The following is an 11,086-nucleotide window of genomic DNA, read 5'->3' on the forward strand; positions in this document are numbered from 1 at the left end:
TAAAAGGAAAACCACTGAATCTATCAACCATTAGAAGATAGTGAACACCCCTATACTCAAAGAGATCGGAAGCCACATATGACATTGCATATTCGGCCTCTGAATTAATGATTGGTTCATCTGGCTTACTTGGTAAAAACTTCTGGCAGGAATGTTTTTGATATCATTGTTGATATTTGGCCAAAAGTAAAGTTTTTGCACCGTCTTCCTTGTTTTCACAATGCCTGCATGAGGTATATGAAGTAATTGTAAGATTCTTTCCCGCTCGGCCGAAGGAACAATAATACGATTGTTGTCATAAATGAGGAGTGTGTATTCATCATCATTAAATATAGATAATTGATCCCAGATTGACGATAGTTGTTTTGCCGGATGGTTGATTGGAAATTTCTTCATTTCTGTTCCTGACTTGAATGCCTGTAATATCATTTGATATTCACTGTCGTTTACTACTGCGTCGATCAATTGTTGCACACTAGGATATGTACAAATTTTGTTATATACCCCTATATTATCCTCAAATTCCTCATCCGACTCCTCAGGTGGGTCAAATACAGGAGCTCTTGAAAAAGCGTCCGCTATCTCATGAGATTTACCTGAGACCCATTCCAATTCGAAGTTGTAATCAGTTAATTTCTCCCTGAAAAGTTGTAGGCGTTTATTTGCTTTTTTGAACCAACCAACAAGTGGACGATGATCACAAAGAATAAGAAATTTAGGTGAACCTTATAAGTATACTTTCGACGAGCAACTGCCCATTGCACCGCCAAACACTCAAGTTCCACTGTAGAATATCTGAATTCCATTGAAGCTGAGCTTCTTGATCCACATTGAATTAGTTTTAAGCAGTTGTTGTTATCTCCTTGTACTAGAGCAAATCCTATTCCATTAAAACGTGAAGCATCTGTTAACAATAGAGTAGACAACTCGGGATTAAAATAAAGGGCAATTAGCCTTGAACTAAGCAAGGTTTTGTTTACTTGTTCAAAAGACTCTGTGTGGTCTTCTAGCCATAAAAATTTACAATTTTTCTTCAGCAATGATCTTAAATTAGTAGTCATGTGGGCCAAATCCGGTACGAAGTGTCAAACTTGATATATTTTTTGGTATTGGAAATTTACGTATAGCCTCGAGCTTGTCTTCATTTGGTTTTACACCTTCACCAGAAACAGAATAACCAGCAAAGTTAACACATGGTCCATAAACAAATTTTTTTATATAAATCTTTACATTTTTCTTTCTAAATTCTATTAAAGTTTGACGTGTCCCTTCAAATAGGGTTTCTTCATCAGGTGCTTGAATAAGGATATCGTCAACTATCTTCTTAGCATCACATACCTTTTCAATTATAGGATCATAACGAGAACACCATTCATCCGAACTGGCATTTAAGCCCATAGGTGTGCGTGTAAATAGAAATTTACCATCTGGTAAAAGAAACGTAGTGAGATTCTTGCTCTCCTCCTTTAAGGGGATTTGGAAATAGCCATGAACACAATCCATTTTAGAAAAAAAAATCGAATCAGGCTTGATACTCCGCATTATATCTTCACTTGTTGGAAATGGATGTATTGGACGTTTGACATATTTGTTCAGACGTGTGTAATCAACTACTAATCGGACTCCCTTGCCTCCTTCTTTGTTGACGAAAAATCCATTCAGTCGGGTTAGAAACTCGTTCAATAATATTATCTTTAATTAATTTATCGATAAGTGCCTTTGTTGATGTATGTTTATTGGTCAAAGTTTTATGCACTTTTATATGTTGAGAGTGATCCAACTCAATTTTTCACATTTCATAGGATAATTACTTGCATTGAACAACTGTTGATTTGTGGTAGTGTAAGCAAATCCATTTCCTCTTATATAATCATAGGAAATTATACTGTTGCTCGTCCCTGTGTCCGGTAATGCCATAATCTTGAAATGTTTCAAGCATCCTTTGAGACTAGATTGAACTTTCAATTCCATCCTCTTCAAAGACATCGATCCTTTGATCTGATTAATATAAATTTTTAATGATGAATAATGTTCTGGACTGTTCACTCTTGAGGTATATCGACTATTGGATTTTGTATTTAATTTTGAATTTGGATTTGTCTTAGTAAGACAAAAGGAAGACAAATGCCCTGGTTTTCCACATTTGAAACATGTAATTGATTCTCTACGCGGGCAATCTTTGATATGAATAGTTCTTCCACATCGCTTACATACCTTTCTTACATTTTTATCCTTTTTGAAGAAGTTACTTTTCATCTTATTTGATGTATGAGATATAGGATTCTTTGCCACTTGACATGATGTAGCTGCCTCGTATACATGACCTGTGTGCTTCACTTCTTCTCTTGTGGGATTTTCTAAACTTAGCAATTTTTTTCTTAGTTCGTTGTCTGTAGTTCCATTAACGTAACGAAAAACGTGGAGATCATCAACATTAATCTCAGATAGCCTGTGCTCCTTTTTGTTTCAAGTTTGCAACAAAATCGGCCCATGATTGTCCAAATCTTTGGGAATATTGGAAAAAATCTAATCTTCTATGGAATGGAGGGTATAGATGAAGAAATTCATCCTCTAAAGCTTTTACACATCCATTTTTAACCTCAGAAAAAACAGGAGTAGCGCCTTGTATATTAGGACACACAAAAAAAACTTTCTCCTCAATAAAATGTGTTTAACTTAAATTGCAATTTATCCAAAAATTTGATTTATACTATCAAAACTTTTATTTTGTATCTACAAAAATAATGGAGAGTGTTTAATCCTTCGTTAGGGTGGGCTAACTGAAGTGCTTATGCAGCGCATTTATTCTTCCTTTTTTATTATAATTATACTGCATTCAATTTTTACAACAATGGCTCCCTTCTTTTTTCTTTTTTGATGACCTTTTGACAAAATATCTCCTTCTTCAATAAATTCCATAATTTTCTTATGATTTCTTCTCCTTCAAGAAAACAAAAATTACGTAGAGAAATTAGAACGGCTTCATCGGTTTAATGTTCGAATAAGTATGATTTACTCACAAGTTCGAACCATATCATTATAAGGCAACTATAATATAAAAACATAGAAGAAAAAACAAAATAATTAGTAAATACCAAGATTAATAGGCAATGAACCTTGAGTAAATACTACAATCGATCGAAATTTAATCATGATTCTTCGCCAGGAATTAAAAAAATCTTTTCTTCGCTCTCATTTACATACATCCATATAAGGAGGGTTCATGCATTTCCTAGAAATACGTTGGTTAACATTAGCAATCTGATTTTTAGCGTTTAACTTGTAGCTTTAAAACAAAAAAAATCCGTTTTGTTCATTGAATGCAACGTCTATCAATTTTGTGTTCGGTTCATAAGTCTAGTATATACCTATGTATGCCATGGCCCATAGTTACATCATACTAAATCATATATGTATATAAATTTGATCTTCTTACACATAAATCTTCTTAAATATCCTTTCTAATAATATGTACTTATGTATTCTAAAATAACTAGTAAGAAAGATTAAATATTATACCTTGTTGAAAAAAAAATGAAAAAAAAAAAAAAAATGTTCAATTTTTAAATATTGTCTGTTGTTAAGAGGCAGTCGAATCTTTAGATCACTTTTTTCCGAATGGAATGGAGGGTGTGCTTCTGAAAAATTTTCTTCGGTCTGCTCTCTTTAGAGATGTCTCTTAATAATCAAATTCAATTAAAATAATTTTTTATAGGGATGTCCCCATCTCCATATTGTGAGTGAAGAAAGTGTGCTCCATTTTTATTTATTTTTTAATTTAGTTTATTTTCTGAAGTGTTTTTTTCCTTGGACCTTCATTTCGGGGATTCTTATCTGGAAAGTGAGATACCTTTTTAATAGCGACTCGACAACAAAGTTATATTAGGTGCACCGTTGTGTTGGGGGTTCACAACCCAATACGTTCCCCCTTGTACTAGAAAATTTGTGGTTACTCATTCGAATGCTATAATTTTCATGAATGTGATTTGGCTCAAGAAATGCTCTTTTTTGTCTCATATATGATCTAATAGGAGAGGAAGAAATCTTAATGGGTTCGAATAAATATGAATGAATATTTTTAAATGTTTAGGAGTGTTGATAGGATCTGAAGATGAATTGGTCATTTTGATACAAGATTCTACTTTTAATTCACTTTTACTTAACATGCTCTTAATTAAAACTCAAAAATCTAGGAACTTCCGGAATTCATAACAAATAGGATACAAATACAAATGTGTGTATTTAAATGTCTGATATTGTTAGAAAACTTGGACGGATATGTTAGAATCTAAATTATTTCAATAGGTACTCGTCCATCTTTTCTAAGTCATTTAACTTGACTCCAATTTATATTGTATTGCCATGTACATGCTTATTAATTTTCCAATGTTGGATGTAATGTCAAATATATATCTATTTAAGAAAGAATTTTGGTTGAGTTATAAATTATACCTAGAGTATAAGTTTGTATAGATTGGATAATTCATTAGTATCCAACCTCCAATTTTTGGAGGACTATACTGCAGCCCTTGCAACACAGGAGAGCAGAATTCATCATTTTTAGTTGCCCATTTGCTTACATTCACGTCAAAAGGATGAGCCTTGGCCCTATGATTCAGAATTATTGAACTGGTCAATTTCCTATGTTTGAGTTAACGTAGATTAAACTAGAAACTTTCATGTTCAATAAGAGCATTCAAAAAGTGTCCCTTGTCTCAAAATAAGTCTCTCAAATGTTCGTCTTTGCTTTATCAGACCTTTAAATTATATTTAAAAAGTAAAAAAATATATAAACCTTGATTTCTTGAATTTTTTGTAAGTACCATTGGAACGGAACGCTAAAATCAGATTCGTATTTCTATAGCAGAATCACATGATATTCTATCCTCCAAAATCATAACTTTAATCAATAGTACTTTATGTCTCTTTCTCGCATTTTCCTCCCACTTGCTCGATGTCCAGCTCTACCTATACTGTATACATAATGAACTTCTTTCTTTTTAAATAAAGTGCGAAGTGGTGTCGGCAATTCCGTTATATTAGGAACAAATTTTGCAATTTGAATAACATTTCTCTAGTATGATCTCAACTTTTGTCGGTGCTCTTGCATCTTGAACTGCTCTTATTCTTCCAGGAACTACCTTGATTCCATCTGCTGATATAACGTAGCCCAATAATTTCTCTTCAGTAACTCCTCTGATACACTTATCCTCAATCAGCTGGAGTATATTTCTATTTAAGATATCTTGTACCTTCTTTAGCCTAACATCGTGGGACTCCTAATCAATCCGAGTGATCAAAATGTCTACGATATGTTCATGTACACCTTCGACAGGATCTAATAACTTGCAATTTTTTGACTGGAAGACCACTGGTCCTCTAGAAATTGCAAACGGGAGAGGATTGAATTTATATCTCACTATGGGATTAATGAATATAGTGAGGACACTACTCTTTTCATCTAAACGAATATGATGGAATCCCATAACTTCATTCAACTTTGGAAAATAACCTCCTTTTATGACTTGGTTTCACAGGTATCCCATTGGCCAATATAGTAATGTACTATTCTGTGCCACACCCTTCCTCCTGAATGGCATCGAGAAATACTACGGAGAAGTGTTTATCTCTTGAATATCTGCTGTTTCATACACAGACTCTACTACTCTTTTGCGTTTATACTTGTTATTCCAGCTCATCCTTTCATAGTGTCCCACTTGTCCACACTTTCGATACTTTGCCTTGTATTTTTGAGCTGGGTATTCTTTCTTTTTTTAGTGCTGTTAACTTGCTTCAAACTATCTACAAGCTTCCTTTTCTCTCCGTAACTTTTTGACTTATCCCTTTTTAGATTGTCCATGTCTTTGGACACGTGCCTCATTGACCTTAGTTTTTCTGTTTTCTCATATAGTCGCATATCCTTTAGGAATAGATCTAAGGGAAGTTCTGCTCTAGATATTAGTGTCTGCTTCAAGTCTTCTTGAGAGTCCCGCATTGCGAATACTAATTTGTCTCTCAAGTGTCTTTCCCGCTGAGAGACAAAATTGCAATTTGCAGACATTCACCTAATCTACGAATAAAATTTCTCCCAAGTTTTTGCATCTCCATTTTCTACAGAACAGAACATATAGGAATAAAATATTACCTTCTTCTTTGGACTGTAATGCCCCTCGAACTTTCCTTTGGCCACCTCCTAATTGAATCTTTCGGGGTCTGATAGTGCGAAATCTCTGTACACTTTTAACGCTTCCTATTTTTAGTTCGAGACCAAGACCGAGTGTATTAGACACAATATCAAGACGAAGACTTTGATGTGTCGAGATCGAAACGAAACCAAAACTATATATTAAAAAAAACAAAAAACAGTCTCGAAAGCATTTTCAAGACAAAGACCGATCTCGAGAACCACAGCACTATTACGTAATATGTGATTTTGTACAAATTGATCGGATCGCAATTTTTTTGATATTTTGGTTGCGATATAAAGATCAGGACAGATTGTGATACTACGATCAGCGATATAATATCGCTATACCGCAATTGATCGATGATCAACTCCGATCAACAAGCCTACACAAATGTTCAATCAGGTTTTTAATATAATTGAGTTGATTTAGGAAAGGATGTTCACTAGTCAGGAATTAAATGATAATGACAACTACTAAGGAAAAGAAAATTCATTCTTTAGATTACCAATTCCAAAAACGTGCCAGCTATAAAGTAATCCGGATTTCCATAACTGTATATCATAATTCATAATCATATACCAATACTGGTACTAGGAAAACTATCCTGGAGAAAATTGCCATTTACGAAAATTGCCCGGTAGAAAATTGCCAGTATTTTGTTCAAACTTCATGATAACACATTATAAATTCGCTTAATATTATTAATGACAAATATAGAACTATATTTGTTTCTTCCATCCCCCAGGGGAGTACCGTCGAGTATGAGTAATATTATTGCAATACAATTTCCGTGCAATTTATAAAATTCAATCCAATATTCGAAGAAATGGATCGAGAGGATTGGTAAGGAGGGCGGGGGAATAAATAGCTTACGGCCTCTTAAAATATGGTTTAATACCCTCCACCATCGCATTGGTCCGAATGTAGTGTGGGATCGATAAAAACTACAGGCAATACATCCAAGGAACCCCTCTAATACCAAAAAAAATAATTCCAAGCTTTTCAGGTTTTACGGGTTACTTGGGAGTACCCCTGGATCCTTAAAAACTACCGCCAATTCATCCAATACATCCAAGGAACCCCTCTAATACTAAAAAATAGTTTAATCACTCGGTTTGCAAATTGAAAACTACATTTTTTATGTTTTTACGCCATTTAACTATTTTTTTCTTATAGATGCTACGGTACATACAAATAATATTATTTGTATTTCAATAGCCATATCAATAATTGTTTTTTCTTTAATTTTGTAATTAATAATGTGTTATTATTCATCATGAAGTTAGAATAAATACGTACAATTTCCCTCCAGAACAATCTTCCATGTGCAATTTTCCCAAGGGCAGTTTTCCACACACGACCACTACTAATCCAGGAAGAAAGGGGAAGAAGGAAGTATAATAGACAGGGAGCACAGCACAAAATGGATTAAATCTCTCAGGCCTTTAGTTTAACTCATGTTAAACAAGAAAAAGAAAAAAGGGGAATCCTTTATATGAAACTTTAAAAAAATGAATTTGACTTTGGCTGAGGTTAGACAGCGATCTAAGGAACTCCTTTGCCGATTAAATCATATATTATATCGTTTATTTTAGTGGTGTGCCGCGAGTTGAATTTTGCTGCATGAGTATTTTTTAGTTTCTAAAGAATGCACGCGAAGAAATACGAGCTATAATCGTTACTTGCTTGAATACTCGTTATTCGACTTTACTCCAAGTACCAATTTACGAGTTTTGCTCTTATTATTATTTTATTCTTGAAGAGAGAAGTTTAATAAAATAGTTATATATTCTAGTAATGTAGCTTTTATTATAAAATCCGAACGAGATAGCACAGTTTAGCAGTAATTTTAAGATATTCTGGTAAATGCATTTTAAAAGTTTTGTATTTATAACAGGCATAAATAATTTAAAAAATTACAATTTAATGACTAGATAAATGATGATAATAAAATTTGAATCCTCTAAATTCAATATTGGTGAAGATATAGTATGTGTACGAGGACTTGCAAAAAAATTTCATCCCTTTTTATGATGATTTTAAGATATTAAATACATTATTAATTTCTTTTCAGCCAACATTAACTGGTCCAAGAGAAATATCTTTAACAAATTAATCATAATTATAGAAGAATTGGGCTTGTGATATGTCATTGACGAGAAAAAACTTCTGGGAAGACATCCTAGTATTTAATTGAAATGCCTTAATCTATAATATTAACAAAGAAAAATAAACCTTGGATTGCCTAAACATTAAGCTCATTTCGCTAATGCTTTTATTAAAATATTTATGAATATATTCTAGAATTTTCAAATAAAGCATGGAAAGAACAATAACAATTCAGTAAAAGGATTTAGTCAAAATGTATCTGTTATTTTAAAAGCTTTTAGCTATATTCGTTTTGAAATATTTCAGGTTAGTTGATGATAACATGTATTCAGAGAAATCCATGTAGGAATTATTATATATTCACAAAAATTAAGAGTTTAACAGCCCTATTAGAGTTAAGTAAATTACTTCCAATGACTTGAATACAGATTAAGCATATTTTTCATCTAATTAAACCATACTTTGTTGTGAAACCCTTGAGTAGTAGACATAAAAATGCGGAGTTTTTACAGCACAAACTAACATAGATGTATTTGGAATAAGAATGGCTCTTTTAAAGTTGACCATTTCTAGTGCCAGGCAAACATATCATTGAAAAGACGTCTAGCTGCCATAAAAAACACAATTTTTTTTTCTTGATGAAGATTTCGTAGCATACCCTCGCCAAGTTATGGCAGAGAATCCACTGAAAAGCATTGGGGTTTTCATTTATATTTCACACTACTTACGTCTAGGTATGTTAAACAATTTAAAAAAAAAGGTTGAAGGCAATAATTAACTTTATTTCGTGCAGCTTTTTCTCTTAATGTCAGTGACGCCAATATTTTTTATAGATTTAAAAGTACATCGACGGAGTAATCTAAATTTTTCGACGGAAATCCCGACTTTCTCTTTGTGTTTTTACAAATTGATTGAATAGAGGGGCATTGTACATCAAACAGTTCATATTTGGGAGGAAGTGTCAAACTGCTACCAACTGATTTTGGGCCTTTTCCCAAAGTTCCTTTTTCAAGAGGTTCCAAGGTACAATAAAGGCAAAGATGTGATGTAAGAACTTTTTTTATTAATAGGGAAAATCATTCTAATGAGTTCTAAATTTGTCTACATATATAAAGAATTAATTATACTATTAAATACTGGTAGATATGGAATACAATGTGTTAAAACTGATACAGGAGGAAGAAAAAAAAAAAAATTAAATAAATTGAAGAGTATTGATTTTCTTCTTGAAAATGAAATCCAATGTTGAACATTATTTGTGCAAAATTACTGGATATTATTATGATAAATAAAACAAAATAAAATGACATCATAGTTTGAGAAACGATATTTAATACATTTAATTATGGGGGAGGGAGAAAGAAATCACATTTATAAATAATTAATTCAATTAATAAGAACAGAAGGAAACTCAGATAAGTATATATTTGTTTAAAATAATAAACTAGAACTGAAAATAAAAACCAATAGAGTATGATTCATCTCCTGTCATAAATTACCAGGTTCAGGAGTATCATTCCCAGACTTGGAAGCCTTCATGTTTTTATGCATTTGATGTCTACTTATATTATGACTATGATACTTTTTATACCTAGCAAGTCGTCGGGGGTTCTCACTTCGAGATACATCCGAAGAAGAGGAAGTACTAGGAACAACATTAGGAGTCCTTTTTGATTTGAATTTGACTTTATTGATGTTATTGTTATTTCCATTCGATACTTGAGGCAAGGAATGAGTAGACGGCGAGGGTAGAGGTAGTTCATTACGCTCCGTGTTTTCCCCAATGGATAGCACAGTCATACTATTTTCCGCTTCAATATCAATAATGGCTCCATTCAACTTTTGTTTTTCAAACAAATTTTTCATAGAATTTTGTAGTTCCTTAAGATCTTCTGTTAAAGTAAATGACTCGGGTACTTGAACCACGGGGGGAGGACTTTTAAGGAAATGAGAGAAATCGTAGTTTAACACATCTTGAACAAGGATTTCACGACAAACTGGACAACGTAGATCCCGTGTCGTTTGTTCCTGCTTTTCCTCCTCCTCAGCTTTTCTATTGGATATTTCATTTTGAATGTAGGAGCCATAGCAAAGGGAATGGAAATAGTGATAGCAGGGGGTTTTGATAAAGGAGTCCTCTTTTTTTAAGTCACAAAGACAGACGGCGCAGGAACATGCAGGGACATTGGACTCGGTGAGGAATTCTTGCGTATATTCCACTAGTTGATACAAAATGGGATCCCCCAGATTGTCCCTACATTTTTTAGCCAAGCCTTTTTCAAGAGAAGAGATTCCAGATTCGCCGAGACCACGAGGATGGGCTATGACTATACTGGGGCGCTCCCTTGGGTAACCTGAACCAAATTCAAGCAAAATCAAGTACATTATTTTAGATATGAATTCCAGAAGAATGAGGCTTTACCTAAGGGAATGCTGAGTTTCAAAGTGAGGGACACAAAAGCTCTCTCTTCATCACTGGCAGTGAGAGGAGTCATGACCAGCTCCAAATCCGTTGGCCGCTCAGAACCTTCAATACCCCTTCGGATTCGAATTCCCTCCAAGAGGGTAGCCTCTAAAGCTTCAACCTCTTCTATAACTTCGATGTCCGCTTCGGAGGCTCCGTCTGTCATTTCTAAAACTTTTATTTCACAGCTTTCAATCAAAACGTACAACTGCAAATGATAATAATTTCAATTTCATTGATCCCAAATCTGTAGCTGACAGCATAAATAGCTAAGACATCAGAGTAAAGATCTAGACTAGAAGGGAAAGAGCTCATTTTCTTATTT

At 33.5% G+C, this 11,086-nt stretch overlaps 1 protein-coding gene across 1 annotated transcript; it reads right to left on the reverse strand.

The window, feature by feature from the left end:
• Positions 1-9,340: 9,340 nt before the first annotated feature.
• LOC121129048 (E3 ubiquitin-protein ligase RNF25) lies at positions 9,341-11,086 on the reverse strand. Its single transcript, XM_040724715.2, has 2 exons — positions 10,720-11,086; positions 9,341-10,651 (listed from the first exon to the last, which is right to left on the reverse strand). Exons 1-2 carry the CDS (start codon positions 10,925-10,927, stop codon positions 9,786-9,788), a joined length of 1,074 nt encoding a protein of 357 aa, XP_040580649.1. The 5' UTR covers positions 10,928-11,086; the 3' UTR covers positions 9,341-9,785.

Source organism: Lepeophtheirus salmonis, chromosome 14 (assembly GCF_016086655.4).
Source record: "Lepeophtheirus salmonis chromosome 14, UVic_Lsal_1.4, whole genome shotgun sequence".
NCBI classification, from domain to species: domain Eukaryota; kingdom Metazoa; phylum Arthropoda; class Copepoda; order Siphonostomatoida; family Caligidae; genus Lepeophtheirus; species Lepeophtheirus salmonis.

Excerpts from the sequence above, each read along its gene's own strand:
- LOC121129048 (XM_040724715.2), bottom strand. The coding sequence starts at position 10,927 with ATGACAGACGGAGCCTCCGAAGCGGACATCGAAGTTATAGAAGAGGTT. Across the intron at positions 10,652-10,719 it reads GAAACTCAGCATTCCCTTAG|GTTACCCAAGGGAGCGCCCC; the intron begins GTAAAGCCTCAT and ends AATTTGGTTCAG.